The sequence below is a fragment of the Pectinophora gossypiella genome, chromosome 22, assembly GCF_024362695.1.
Source record: "Pectinophora gossypiella chromosome 22, ilPecGoss1.1, whole genome shotgun sequence".
Lineage (NCBI taxonomy): Eukaryota > Metazoa > Arthropoda > Insecta > Lepidoptera > Gelechiidae > Pectinophora > Pectinophora gossypiella.
This window is the reverse complement of record NC_065425.1, coordinates 8,986,421-9,002,757: the sequence shown is the minus strand read 5'-3', so window position 1 is coordinate 9,002,757 and position 16,337 is coordinate 8,986,421. Positions and strand designations below refer to the sequence as shown.

Here is a 16,337-nt window from a genome sequence, read left to right as displayed (position 1 = left end):
GATGCTGGTGTTGAGTTAATAAATCATGTTTTTCACGCTTGGGAGGAGTCCAAAGATGCTATTGGTGTCTTTTGTGACCTTTCCAAAGCCTTCGATTGCGTTTGTCATGATATCTTGATCGCGAAACTTCGTCACTATGGAATAACTGATAATGCCATCGCTCTTTTGGAGTCATACCTTAGTGGCCGCGTTCAGAGGGTTGATGTGCATGGCTGCAGATCGTGTGGATCTAACGTCACTATAGGCGTCCCGCAGGGCTCAATTCTAGGTCCATTTCTATTCCTAGTTTACATAAACGACCTACCTAGTCTTGTAAAACATGAGGTGGTGCTGTTTGCAGATGATACCTCCTTACTTTTTAAAGTAAAGAGACGACAAGATTCCTTTGACGATGTAAACAACGCCATTTCAGAGGTAGTGGATTGGTTTACTGTAAACAACCTGCTACTTAATGAAAATAAAACAAAATATGTTTATTTTACGTTATCGAATGTTAGTAGGCCCCTCGATTCTATTATTGTAAAAAATAAGGAATTGGACCTCACGGATACTGCTGTATTTTTGGGAATTACTTTGGACGCTAAGTTGCAATGGAGTCCTCATATTGATAAGTTGTCCAAAAGGCTCAGCTCAGCAGCATTCGCGGTCAAAAAAATTCGTTTAATAACCGATGTAGAAACCGCGCGATTAGTTTATTTTGCCTACTTCCACAGTCTAATGTCGTACGGCATCTTGCTGTGGGGTCATGCTGCAGATATGAACAGCATTTTTGTTCTGCAAAAGCGAGCCATTCGGGCGATTTACAAATTGGGACCCAAGATGTCACTTAGAAATAAATTTAAAGAAATTAATATTTTAACTTTGGCATCACAATATATCTTTGAAAACTTAATATATGTAAAAAAACATATAGGATTATTTGCAAAAAATAGCGATCGGCACATTGTTAATACCAGGAACAAAAATAAACTTGCTTTACAAGTCAGTCGATTACATAAGATTACTAAATCTTTTAAGGGGCAATGTATACGTTTTTACAATAAGATTCCCATTGACATTCAGAATTTGCCTTTCAACTGTTTTAAGACAGTAGTTAAACAAAAACTTTACAAAAAAGGTTATTATAAAGTTAGTGATTATTTAGAAGATATGAATGCATGGGATTAACTGTCTGAGAACTGATATTAGGCAGCTAAATTACTCAATTGTATACCAATATTTTATGTTTTATGTTTATTTTTATTTTTTTAAAGAACGTCTAGGGCCCTGTGCCGAGGTTTTTCTTGCAGCTTCTTTTCCCCGGCTATACAGGTTGTGAGAAGCTGCAGTAGTTTTAGGCGGATGAGACGTTCGTTATGTAAAATTGACGATTCAAAGTGTAACTATGTTACCTACTGAATAAAGATATTTTTGAATTTGAATTTGAATTTGAATTTGAATTCTTATCCGCCGAAAAGGAAAAGGACGGACGTCACGGAAAAAGGACGTCATAGAAAAACGTGACTTATTATTAAGTTTTTCTTGATTAACACATACATACATACATATACTCTCGCCTTTTTCCCACCGGGGTAAGCAGAGACAAAAAAAAACAAAAACAAAGAAGAAAATGATGATGATTGTTTGATGATTTCTTGATTAAAATTCGTAAATAAGTTAAACAGAAAAAAGAAAATGTTTTTAAATAGTTTTAGATGGGTCATTGATTTAGTAATCACAATTTCATTATTTATCTTGAACCCAGTACATGACACGTGGTAGTCAGAGGTACCTCCGAGATGAACTAAGCACCCACACCTCATCTAGCCTTCTGTTTCCGAGTCTGTTACTCAGCTATTAATGTTGACCATTTCCACCAGCAGGCTCCCCGAGGTGGGCGAGAAGGTGCCAGCCGCGAGCTCATCCCCCACGCTAGTGGAGCAGCCGCTCGACCTGAGCGCCAAGTCCACGTCCTCCACCAGCGGGACCCCTCCGCCCGACGCCAAGAACTTGGACGCCAGGTAAGGAAATCCACCTACATCACACCCAGATCTCATACCATGGGTGGATCGGGCGGGGTTCATGGGGGTATGACCCCCCCTGGATCATCTTGTTCATCCTGATGATCCTACTTTCGGACAATCGGGTGATCAGCCTGTAATGTCCTAAACGACTCAGGGATCACAAAGTGATATTATCCCTGATTAAACCCACAAACATCACTCCCACGTACATCACACCCAGATCGTACACCATAGGTGCATCCAGGGGATCACAAAGTGATAATTTCCCGATGAAGTTATCTATTTAATATCGCATAAAGATTGTACCTAATTTGTTTTTATCTGTAAAAACAAATGAAAGAAAGAAAGAAAGAAACATTTATTACTTCCGGACACCACAGACACAGACAGACAGGTACATTACATTTCATTTCATTTCCAAATGAAACCTGGGACCTCTGGATCACGAACCCAACGCTCAATCACAGGACTACGGAGGCCTTAGTGATAGTTACAAACTGCTTTTAATAACCTAGTAAAGTACGAAAATGGCTTATAGCTTTAAACACGTCACTAAATGGATTAGTAATTTTTCATCTACCATCTACCTACATGTATATTATGCGGCCTTAATTCGCGTCAATTACCGCTAGTTATCAATGTAAACCATCGCCTAATTTCACAAGTGCATTATTATGCTGAAAATAATCCGCATGGGATACCTATTAAAATGGGAGTGGTATTAATGTGTCAAATGTATTTTTATCAACTATTCTCAAAAGAAAGAGAGAACGCAAAAGGGGGCGACCCAAAGAGACCATCGTAACAAATACTGAGGGGAATGATTCAGCTCATTACTCTGAGTTAATAACAAGTGGAATTTTCATCGTAAAAGTATAGAATTGAAAATACATTAAAAAAAAAAACAAAAAAAACTCATGTATTTTGCGACGGAAAATTCCACTTGATATTAACTCAGAATCATGGTCTGAATCATCCCCCTCAGTATTCGTTACTATGTCACTAACACCCTTTAAGTATAATTATGCTTCCGACATTACGTAATATTTTTGAACAATTATATACGCGAGCAATAAGAAAATAGGTAATTATCACGTGATATCTGGACAATGCCATCTATATTGTTTTTTGGGGAACCTAGCCTGGAAAGTCCCATCCCATCCCGTCCAGTCATTCTCGTGTTCGCACAACAGCAACACCAGCTGTAAGGTAATAAAAACTAGAAGAAATAATATTATTTTATTATAATAATAAATAAAATAAAATCTTTGTCGCCGAGCAATACAATAATAGGCCATTTCTGTCAGCCAAAATCATTTCCTAGGCAAATACAATACAATACAATGCAGGAGTCCTAGAACACACTTCACCCATATTATATTATAAATGTAACAATATTCTAGCAGTCGACATATTGGAAGGGAAATGGGCATTAACAATTCTCTATGGTCACCAAGAGGGTATATTGCCCATAACTTCGCATAATACTACTTCCTATTGAATTATGACTCTCAGATTACTAAAACAATGCGAAGTCAATGCACCCATTATACCATGAAAACGAAACGCAGATTGGCTTCGGGTTCAGTGAACTTTTGACAGCTGACATGTGATAGGTACGGGTTGAGTGACAAAATTGTGTAACTGAAGAATGCGTTAATGTTAGTGAGTGTTATGGGTGGTCGGTGGTCGACGCGACGTGTCTGGTAGACTGGTAGTGAGCCGTTGTAATTTGACATTAGGGGCCTCATTTATGAATCTGAAAATGAGTGTTCCTAAATTTTGACAGTTCTCCATACTGGCGCTAATCCCAGTACAGTCATGAGCAATATAATGTACCCACTTTAGGACTCTGTCTCACTAACATATTTAACATTTAGTGAGACTTACATTTCAATTTGTCAAAAAAGTTAATGTGACAGGGTAGGTACCAAAGTGTATACATATTAATGCTCGTGACCGTACACACCCTCTAATTTTATTTTAAGTTAAACCCGTCATTTTCTAATCCGCCGAAAGGAATGGGACGGGTAATCGACAGGCATAAATTTTATGAAACACACGTTAATTTTAGGCAGGAATTTTAAAAACCCCCCAAATGTTTATATTGGCCAATAACACGAATTAAGTTGACAGCACACGTCAAACGGGTTGCATACTAGCGAGGTGCCTATTTTATTCGCCCGGGTTATGTGCTTGAAATTAAAATTAAACGTAATGGCGTCAAAATGGGTTTCCGAAACGCTAACCTTATAAATTGCTTAAAAACTTAAATTAACTTCCTGATCGAAACATTTCAAGATTTCCGTAAACAAGAACTTGATTCGAAAAAACAAGACAACAATTTTAAAAGCCATTCTTAATAAAAATTTAAGTAGGCACAGTATAAAAATAATATACGTTTGTAAAAAAAATAAAGACATTTAAAAAATACAATCCACGTTACGCTCAAATGTGTTAAATATTCTTAATAAAAAAGTACTTAAGTAAGTAAGTACATATAGCAACAAATAAAGTATATATTTATAGCATAAACAATTACTCACGTAAATAATATGATGAAGGTCGATCTTAGTTCGTCACTTGCTAGTTCAATTTGTATTGGGTATAATGTGTTTAAATGTCTTGGGTATACGGAAGCCAGTCTAGCTGGAAGACTGGGCACCCTCAGGCCTGTTATCTTAAACGTCGTACCGGGTGAGAGCCTTCAGCGCTCCCCATTTGTCCGGCCAAGTAGTTAATGCCATCTGCGGCAAGTCTACAATAAGTCACGTCAAAAAAGAAAGTACACAACCCAATTGCGACCCCAGAGTAAAGCGTTCTTCCAACTGGATATATTTTTTTTATATTTTTTGACGTGACTTATTGTACATTTGCCGCAGATGGCATTGACTACTTGGCCGGGCAAATGGAGGATGAAGTCTCTCACCCGGTACAACGTTTAAGACAACAGGCCTGAGGGTGCCCAGTCTTCCAACTGGAGTGGCTTCCTTACCTTCCTTTTACCCAAGACATTTAAATACATTGGTGCTAATACCTGTAAATACCATCTAATTTTATTTTAAGTTATATCTGTCATTTTCTTATCCGCCGAAAAGGAAAGGGATGGGTAATCGACAAGCATAAAATTTATGGAACACACGTCAATTTTAAGCACAAATCTAAAACAACCGTCTAAAAATTTTACATTGGCTAATAACCCGTCAGAATTAAGTTGACAGCACACGTCAAACGGTTTGCATACCAGAGATATTTTTTTTATTCGCCCGGGTTATTCATTCATTTACTGATTCTTCCTAAAATTAAGAGCTGTCAATCATCCGTCCCTTTCCTTTTCGGTGGATAAGAAAATGACAGGTATAACTTAAAGTAAAATTAGGAGGTGTCTGCAGGAATCGAAGCCATTATACCCAATACAAAGTGAACTAGCAAGTGACGTTACCTATTAAAATACCTACTTTTCAAGACCAAGGACCTCATATCTCATGTCGATGACCTGTGTAACGAATGTGGAGCGTTACGAAAGAAACGTTATCGCGAACAGCAGTCCACTGTTTGACTCCTTGTTGCGAAATTGTGTTCCTTGAAATGTGATAGTGGGCAGGGCTTTGAACCTTGGAGGAGGAACTTTAATTCATGATTTAGGTACATACATACAAACATAAACAGCCTATATACCTACGTCCCACTGCTGGGCACAGGCCTCCCCTCAATCAACCGGAGGGGGTATGGAGCATACTCCACCACGCTGCTCCACTGCGGGTTGGTGGAGGTGTTTTTACGGCTAATAGCCGGGACTAACGGCTTAACGTGCCCTCCGAAGCACGGAATCATTTTTACTTTTTCGGACAATCAGGTGATTCAAGCCTGAAAAAGTCCTTACGTCCCCATCGGGAATCGAACCCGGACCTCCAGATCGTGAGCCTGACGCTCTTACCACTAGACCACGGAGGCTGTTAATAAGAATAATTTAACAATAAACAAACATAATCCTTCAAAGCACCTCCTTAACATATAAAGGACGAGACAATATCTTCACTCGAGATATCATACTACCAATCGATAACTGAATAATTTCATTCTGCCCGCGATCTGGGTCGCTCCAAAACAAATAAAAATGCAATAGCCCAGTGCAATGCCCTTGCATCTTCAACTGCAAACACACCAAAACCAACCTTAAACCCAATAAACCAAGGTCTAATATCAACTGAGAATCCCGGAGAAAAATAAGAAAGTAAAACTTAAGATGAAATCGAAGACGATGGGTATTGCTAAGCTGTTTGCAACCTTAATAAGGAGTGATAGAATTTGATTTGCCGTGCCAGTGTGGATGGGTTGGTAGATATGTTTATAAGAGTCTGTTTTAGGGGCGAGGGGAAAGTCTGGGGTTCGAAGCGGTTTTAGATCATCTGGCAACTTTAATACGACGTTGGCAAATTATATTCATATAAAAGTTTTAAAATGAAAGGAGATGCCCACAAATTATTATTAGCTAACTTCATAATACTAGTTACTTTCATGTAAACCGGTAACTCGAATTTGTACCCTCAAGATTGAGATCCATTCTGCCGAATCAAGTTTCTTTGAGAGTAGTATATGAGTGTTAGTATCTTTGTTAACAATTTTCATGGCTATGTACGAGTACGGTGACGGGCATTAATATGTAGACACTTTGGTACCATGTCACATTAACTTTTTTGACAAATTGAACTGTAAGTCTCACTAAATGTCAAATATGTTAATGCGACAGAGTCCTAAAGTGGGTACATTATATTGCTCATGACTGTACATAAACGTGTTATCAGTTTTTCAGCTCGACCTCTAAACCACTGAATTCGACTATACGAGTTTGAATTCATGCTTAGGTCATAATTAATTGATATCACGTGGTTTCCAGGAGTTGTGTTCGGTCAATGGCAATAGGCTAGCCCTCTATTACATGAGTCTTAAACATATCTGGTGAGAAGCGCCTCTGCCTATAGTTTAGCTCAGGACCCCGATACCGACCCCGCCGGCGTGGTCGACGATTTCCCTCAATCAGCGCTTATCGCTATCGACCCACTATGGTTGATTAATTCTTTCAAATATTTTTTCCTTTCAGACGACGCCCTGAGCCGAGGTTCGCGCCCAACTGGGCACCCTCAGGCCTGTTGTCTTAAAAACGTTGTACCGGGTGAGAGCCTTCAGCGCTCCCCATTTGTCCGGCCAAGTAGTTAATGCCATCTGCGGCAAATCTACAATAAGTCACGTCAAAAAACAAAATCTGCCTATAGTTTAGAAGGTAAGACAGGCAGTTGCTTCTGCAAAAGACGGGTCGAATTTTCAGTTTAGAAAAGCGGACTCTGTGAAAACGGGATAATGCTAAGCAGATAATGATGGCTGATTTTAGCACGTATTTAAAGTTGGGTGGTTGGTTGAAATCACTTTGTGAGACTGTCCTTTGTTTGCAGGTATTTTTCCGAAAAAGTGAGATGATTTCGTGCTTCGGAAAGCACGATAAGCCGTTGCATTTCTATCAACTCGCAATGGAGCAGCGTGGTGGAGTATGTTCCATACCCCCTCCGGTTAATTGAGGGGAGGCCTGTGCCCAGCAGTGGGACGTGTAATGGCTGTTTATGTTTGTTTTTTTATGTTTAAGGATGGCATTAAATACTTTTTCTCTACCCCATAACGAACGTAGGACGATTGCGCAAATACGCCTTTTAAATACGACAACATTATTAGTATTTCCACTGTTATCTACGATGCCAATAGCAAATATTTCGCACTTCTTATCTTTCGGATTAGGGTTGCGAAATGTTTTCGATGAAACGAACGATTGCCGACTGTCAACCCTATTGACATAGGTACATGTGTTCTGATTACGTCTTATTCATTCTTTTTAGAAATTACTGCTAATTCCAATACATACCATCTAATTTTATTTTAAATTATATCTGTCATTTTCTTATCCACCGACATTTTTAAATTAATAAATAACCCAGACGAGTCAAATAGGTATCTCGCTGGTATGCAACTCGATTGACGTGTGCTGTCAACTTAATTCTGTAGGTTTATTGACCAATGTAAAATTTTAGAGCTTTGTTTTATATTTCTGCCTAAACTTAACGTGTGTTCCATAAATGTTATCCTGTCGATTGATTACCTGTCCCTATCATTTTCGGCGGATAAGAAAATGACAGGTACCTATAACTTAAAATAAAATTAGATGGTGTGTACAGGAATTAGCACCATTACACACATAAACAAACGCAATAATATTGCATTATTATGTTCGTTTCCAAATCACGTACTAAGTTTTATTTTTGAATCAGAAGAACAGTGCCATTTAAGTCGCTCGCTTCTCAAAAATATGTATCACTGCTTACACAACATATAAACAATAATATATTCCTCAATCTAACATAACATATCAAATACTTCATTGCACACACAGGAAATACAGAAATACAAAACAGAAGAGAAATAGAAAGAGTACCATAGGCACACATCAAATGCCCTACGTAAATGATAGAGGGATCCTCTGTTGTTGCAGACTAAAGCGCGCGGCAGTGGAGGGTGCCAGCAACAGCGGCGCCCGGCGCGCGTACACCGACGACGAGCTGCAGTCCGCGCTGCGAGACATCCAGTCCGGCCGGCTCGGCACGCGGCGCGCCGCCGTCGTCTACGGCATCCCGCGGTCCACGCTGCGCAACAAGGTCAACAAGTTCGGCCACGACCACCACGACTCCGACGCCGACACCGACCCCGAGCGGGACTCCCCGCCCTCCGTCATCCTCAAAATCCCCACCTTCCCACCCCCCGACGAACCCACCCCTGCCCCCGTCACTCCCGTCACGCCGTTGTTGCCACCACAGCCCCAGTACAACCCTTCGCAGCTGATCCTGCCACCATCAGTCTACGCCGACCCACCCACCAATCAACACTTGTTCACCTCAATCAGCGACGTCATAGCCAAGAGCATCAGCCAGAAATTCCTCGACCGGCCCGTCGACCGGGCGCAGAACGACCTCTCCTTCATGAGGCCCGACCGCCACGTGTCCGTCATCAAGACACCGCCGGAGAATAGGAATTACCCCTCGCCGAGCAACTCCCGCGCACAGAGCAACAACAACGGGCAGCCGGCGACGGGCAAGGGCACGCGGCCCAAGCGAGGCAAGTACAGGAACTACGACCGCGACAGCCTGGTGGAGGCGGTCAAGGCCGTGCAGCGCGGGGAGATGTCCGTGCACCGCGCCGGCTCCTACTACGGCGTGCCGCATTCGACACTCGAGTACAAGGTGAAGGAGAGACACCTGATGCGACCGAGGAAGCGCGAGCCGAAGCCGCAGCAGGACGTGACGAAGCCACAGCCGCCGAAGCCGCCGCCGCCGAAGCCGCCGGTGAAGCCGTTCACGAACGGGCTGAACGGCCCCGAAGCCCCCGGCTACCCGGCCGGGTACCCGTTCTGGCCGGGCGCGCAGTTCGCGCAGCCGCCGGCGCCGGACCTGTACGCGTCGCACATGATGCGCCGCCTGCGCGAGGAGGCGCCGCCGCCGGCGAACGGGTCGTTCCTAGAGGGGATCATCCGGTCGAGCCTGGAGCGGCCGGGCGCGGGGTCGCTGCTGCAGCGGCTGACGGAGCCGCGGCCGCCGCTGCCGAGCGAGGCGCCCAGCCTGCTGCGGCGGCTGGCGGGCGAGGACGAGGCGCGGCGGCGCGCCGGCGAGGCGGACGAGGGCCCGGCGGCGCGGCGGCCGCGCGTGGACTCCGGCGACGTGCAGCTGGCGGCCGACCTGCGCGACGTGGTGCAGCGGCTGCGCGCCGACAAGCTGCGGCCGCAGCGCAACGGCACGCCCACGCCGCCCGCCGCGCTCGACGCGCCCGCGCCCGCGCCGCCCGACCGCGCCTAGTACACCACCCGCCCGCTCTGGTCCGGCGGCGGCGCCCTGGGTTAGGTAGCACGCTGGCACGCCACCCGAGGACACGCCGCTGTCCCCGGCGTTGTGCTCGGCGCAGGTGCAGATTCTGAGACGTTCCGATCTCCTCAGCCTTTGTGATAATATTATGTAAAGTACATTCCGTTGGAGAGGGCGCGGCTCGAAATGTCAAGGTTCTGATGCAAGCAGACGATGACTTGGCCTCGGTATAAAGCAGCGATCGTGATGATACACTTATCCATATCCAATGAATAATAGCAACTTTGTATCTAGGCTACCATTAGAGCTTACCTCCCGACTGATATCGACCTCACCATCTGGTTAAGACGCTTCAACATTTTTTAAAACGGCATTTTGAAAGTTTACACACGTATTTTAAAATTTAAAATTTATTGCCTCCACTTAATGTGTTGAAGTGTTTTAAGTTTATCAGGTGGTGGTGTTGGTGTGGTCACGAGGCGGGTACACCGACGTTTACATTTATAGAGTGCAATAGACCTTTAAAAATAAATCTCGCATTATTTGTGTACTGTTGTAGAGACAATAATACTGGCTTTTATTCATGTACTCACTGGGTTGGTTTCGCATTTACAACTTTGTTACTCGTATTATGTATAGTGGGATCTGTATTTATACAATCTTAAGTTTCAGCTTCAACTTCAACCCAGATCTCTTCACATAGATGCGCAAGAGTGGCTCGCTTTTTGCTACTTTCTTTACGTTTTGGATCATCTCTTTGATCTTCAAGGAGTGCATTTGTAACGATAAAAAGTCCGCAACAAGCGAGACATCTTGCCCAACACTTGTAATCACCAAATAATCACAATAGTTACCTAAAATCACAAACCAGTTCAATATACACAGCTTTATTAATGCAATATCACAATAATAGTTTAGATACCCGAGACAGTAGGAACAGAAAGTGTCTGGTGACACATAGCGCTCTTCCAACGAAATGTTGAACAAATTATATACATTTTTGACTTTAAATAATGATTATACAACTCGTAGTTCATATATTTACAAAACAATTACAGGAACAGGAAATAAACTAGAAATGTATTTACAAGAAATTTAAAAAAAGTAAAATGACTGGCTGGAAAAAAGAATATCGCTATGTGTCACCCCGACGCCAGGGTTGTCCAAAATTATCGCTAATCCGGAGAGCCTCAATTTTTGACCTTGTTTTAAGTAAAAGACAACCAAAAGTTAACGTTAAAAATTAACTATTTAAATATTTTTAAGTGAAAAAAAAAACAATGTAACAAATTAATTATAAAGCTAGCTATGAGTGTAAATGTTATCGATTTTTAAGTGAACTATTGCAGATTTTGTGCGGTGTTTTTATAATTAGATAGGTAATATATTGAATGAAATTATTAGCGCTATTTGGCGGGCGTTGCGGTATCGAGATTAGAGACGCGGCGGCGCGTCCGGCGGCGACGCGCGACGCGCAGGCGCGCGGCTTCGACGTATACGAAGCAAGTTCGGACTTATGTGCAATTATTATTTTGTATAAAATAGTAATTTAAACTGTGTCTAAGCTAACACGTGGATTTCCATATTACTGAATGTGATATTTAGGTATTACGAATGCGGTTTGTTTGACGACCTGCGGGGTTTCCCCATCATTATATACACGTACGTACATTAAATACATCTAGTGAACTTATATATTTTATGTACTATTATTGTATCTTAAGAAGATATATTCTTATTTTTCATGGTCCAAGTTTTAAATGTTTTATCGACTATACAAAAATATGGATAATCATTATTATATTCTTGTCGACTTTAAAAATTATAATTAGCCCAAAAATCCTCAAAAAAAATGATATCTTCAAATTTGTGAAATTTTTTGGTGTTCAATCAAAAGTATATTATGGAAGTACGAAATGAAAATAATGTATACGCTCTCCCAAAATAAATTTAGGTAAAACTATTTGGATATAAAATTATCATACGATACTTATTGTAAGTTATGTGTAAATGTGCGCCTCATGAAAATTAAGAAGTCTTTGTATTATGTATGTAATTGAAATATACATCTATTATATACAAGTTAAAATAATGTCGTACATTTTTCTTCGGAGACCACGAGTGATGTGCAAAATAGATCTACGGCAGAGACTGGACTCGACATTTCGACATATAGCCGCCCTACGACCACACGACCACTCCACTCGCTGGACTCACTATATCTGAATCACGATACATATCCCCATGCCGAGGTGTCGAACACATTCTCTATAAAAGAAATCAAAAATTTTTATATTCAAAATTTTAAACTAGTCGATAGCATCTTCACCTTTTGTTCGTTCATTCATAATTTTCGACGTCTTTTTAGCATTTAATTCATAAAAAAATATCTATATTAATCGTTATGTGCATTTATGTGAGTGATAGGGACTTTTGTACGCTGGAAAGTGTAGAAGTATTTAATTTGGTGATGTTGTGACAGCCCTACCAGACCGCATTTCAAATTGCGTTTGGAAATCGAACAACTTTTTTTAAAATACGTACACGAATCTGTGTGTTATGCCGACATTTGTTGATAGCTTAAACAAACGTTATTTTGTATAAGTTGTACAGAAATAATAGGATGGGACATTTTGCAAAGAGAATTTAGATATTAATCAACATTCCGTTTAGAATGTTATTAGATTTTTTTAAATGATAATATAAATATTTTTTTGCATCGGGAACAAATCATTATGTTGTTTAATCTTATTTTGTAACGTTAGTTAATTTTAAGTGGCTTTATTTTTTAAATAACCCTATATATAATTATAATATTATATTGAGATGTTATACATGTCATTGTTTTTGTGCAAAGTGTTTGGGGTTCGAATCCCGGGTTAAAAGAGAGTTGCGACTGATATGTAGTAGAAATTAGCCGAGTGCACCGCACCGGCCGGGTCGGTACAAATGGTATACGCCGCCTTAACACTTACAATGTTATTCTACGTGGTCCCTTCAAAGCTTAAAATAATCAACAACATAATACACAAGTAACGTCAACTATAAAATACCCAAAGGCATTTTTAACCTGTTGATTACTTTAAACAGTAGGCTGAAGACGATTGTTGTCAAAGACTAGAATTGGAAATAAAGAACCAAAGGAGATAAATTTTTAAACGACAGTCAAACTGTCTTTGCTCAAATACCTCATGTCAATAGTGGCACTTTAGTGTCACACGCGAGAACATTTGAAACAGAAGTCCCGTCTACTTGGAGAGACCACTGGTTATAGTGAATCATTTTTATTGTATATTGTTCAATCATTTTTCCACATAGTTTAAGTATTTTAGTTAAAAACGGTAGTGTAATTTTGAATTAATAGGTAGCCGGTAGTAATTCTTTAATATTTTGTTAATTTTTTTTCGTAAATGTAATAAATTCTCCATAAGGGTTAGGTTAGTGTTGTCGGCGGTCCTCCACTGGTCCAGGAACAAAAGACAATGAAGGGAATTTGCATTTTTAATTAAAAAGTATAAAACTTAAGACTCGCGGGATGCGCGCGTTTTCACCGCATCTCCCGTTTCCGAACGCAGCGGCTCTCGTACTTTTTAAATTCGACTTTCCAATTCCGGAATTAGAGATTTGAATTTAAAAAGAAAATTGTGCGGTGTCGTTGCGTGACACTCGTAAAAGACATTGTCAGATGTTATTGTAAGTTGGTGAACACTTGTTGTTTGTTGTGTGACTGTACCTTTGTATATAACGAGCGTATTTAAATAAAGATATTCAACCCATTCACAACACTTCAATATATTCCGACGTGCTACGTCACAGGATCGATATCTTTATTTAAGAGGCTCAACAATGATGCGTTTCACTAAATGTAAGATTCACTTTATTGTCACTAATTGTTTTCCTTACATCTGTATGTATTTCTAGATTATTAATTTTTAAACAATAATTATTGTACCTACGTCTTATTACAATAATTGACTTATCATTATTATTGTCATTTTAGAATTATGGAATGGTGAGAGAGTAGGACGGAAACAGTTGAGAATGTAAAAGACATTCTTTTTAAAATACATTATGTACAACATGAAGCATTTAATTTTAGACATATTAAATATAATGTTATCTTTATCGAGACGATGGACGGAGTTAAATTCGATCGGACATAGATTCAAGTAATATTTATTTTACAAAAGACGCTTAATAATTTCACATCACACAGCTGGGGACGTATTTTGAGAATGTTTTCTTTGCTAATATTGTGTTGAGAAGAATGTGGCAACGGACCAATGTAAGAGATAGGCCTCTGTTAACTGAATCATTGAACGGCTCGCGTTTTTATTATAATACTTATTAAAAACCGATAAAGGAGCTAACAAGATCAAATTATAATATTGTTATTTAATTATTGAGTACAAGTTTTAATGAAATATTTTTTTTTTTCAATATACCTTACTCGCCTCTATTTTTGTTATTTTGTTCCTTTAGTTTTTATTATTATTGTTTAATTTTTCATAACAGAATAAATAGATGATTTCGCGTTAATTTAGGCGACTCAATAATTATTAATTTTTAATATAAAAATAATATATATTTTCACTTCCTCAGTATGAAAGTGATGTTTATAGATTTATTTTGTTCTTGGTCACTTCAAAGTGAAGGGAAACTGAGTGAAACATACGATTGGGTGCAGAACTGATTGGCTGAATATTATTGTATTAAATCTAGTCAAATTTAAGAGAGGGGAATATTTGGAAGCCTAGCTTGCGACACGTTTCGACTGAATTTTTGATAATTCGATAACTGACGTCCAATGCGTCGCTAGGCGACTAAAAAATCGATTTGAAATTGTGGAATTGTAGAAAATTGTAGAAAAACCTGTTTCTTACGTACACTGTACCTACGTAGCATCGACGAGGTGAACTTTTTCATATGTAATGTCCTTTATCTATAAGATCTTTATATCTTACGTTAAATATCTTAATGAACTGGCTGGATAGGCAGGTGTAAGAATGTGAGGATATTTAAAACCTGTATACAATAAATTTCTTTCATTTGTTGAATTTTTATTCGTTTCATTTCTTTTTCTCGCCTTTTATAGCTGATATACCTACAGTGTGGTGAGTGGGACGTCTATCAAAGATTTATATCTCAATTAAAGTTATTGGTGCCGTAAACAATTAAAAAATGTGTCATAAATACATGAAAATAATGCACTAATTTTAAAAGTAATATATCTACAGATGCTCGTCCTTATAAACGCTAAAAAAAAACAAAAGGTAAGTATAGTAATGAAAACGAATTGAATCTCCAGTCTTACTAGAACTTCTACAAGTTACCTACTACAATGTTGTATTGAACAAGACACTACAATAAGAACCAATATAAAAAAATGCTCGGCACATGCCATGACTGGCTTACGACAAATACCTTATTGCCCTTAAAACCCAATTCCCACACAAAAACAGTCTGCCCCGATAATTTGACAGAAGGCTCCACAAATAACAGGTTACCCAGAAAAACACAGTCATTGAAAAAAAATACAGTCATTGAAAGGAAACTTAACAAAACCGAACAGTAGCTGTAATTTGTTAAAAAAGAAGAATAAGAAAAACCACAAATAACACACATCAAGAAAGATAATTTTGGTTTTTTGTCAGTTTTTCGCCGGAGGCGCACCGCTTGCTGCCAAGGACGCACTATTATTAAAAAAATATATCCAACATGGCCGCCCGCTGACTTTAATGCGAGAAAATGAAACCCGTATATGAGTGGGCTTAATTTGGAAGTTATTTTTGTGCGAGTTCAATGGAACTTGTTTCTGTATAAAATTAACAGGAATGTTTACTTGGAGCTAAAAATAGATTACGGAATTTTGATTCAATAGCTTTGGACTCAGTTTGCTTTCATTTGGGAAGTCTTATGCCCAGCAGTGGGCTATATAGCCTGTGATAAAGTCCAAAACGCTTTATTGTACTTCAACACTACATAATAGGTGACATAGAGCAATAAAATTATTTCAATCTTATATTTCAAGTCGGTATGTAAGTAAATACTTTATCTTACCTTAGTTTATTATTATACTAGATACTAGATATGGATATACTAGATATAGTGCTCACGGCTTCTCTCGTACAGGATTCATTCATATTATGTAGGTACCTCAAGTACTGGTGCTGATTCGTACAGACACCACCTAATTTTATTTAAGTTATACCGATCCGGAGGTCCCGAGTTCAAATCCCGGTGGGGCACATCACGAAAATCTCTTTGTGATCCCTAGTTTGGTTAGGACTTTACAGGCTGACCAACTGATTGTCCGAAAGTAAGATGATCCGTGCTACGGAAGGCACGTTAAGACGTTGGTCCCGGTTACTACTTAGTCAGGGTTACTATTAAGCCGCCAAAGGCCGCTGACATGGCTCATGTAACGACCACGTACTTA

General features: G+C 39.7%; 1 protein-coding gene across 4 annotated transcripts in view; it reads left to right on the top strand.

The window, feature by feature from the left end:
- The window catches only part of LOC126377024 (mushroom body large-type Kenyon cell-specific protein 1), a 263,548-nt gene extending 248,593 nt beyond the window's left edge, over positions 1-14,955 (top strand). For 3 of the 4 annotated variants that reach the window (XM_050024633.1, XM_050024636.1, XM_050024635.1), the window contains 2 exons: positions 1,860-2,000; positions 8,539-14,955. In XM_050024633.1, coding sequence (XP_049880590.1) covers positions 1,860-2,000; positions 8,539-9,892 — 1,495 coding nt within the window. In that variant the 3' untranslated portion in view covers positions 9,893-14,955. The remainder of the gene's footprint in view (positions 1-1,859; positions 2,001-8,538) is intronic. The other variant, XM_050024634.1, reaches the window with a different exon arrangement.
- Positions 14,956-16,337: the final 1,382 nt, after the last annotated feature.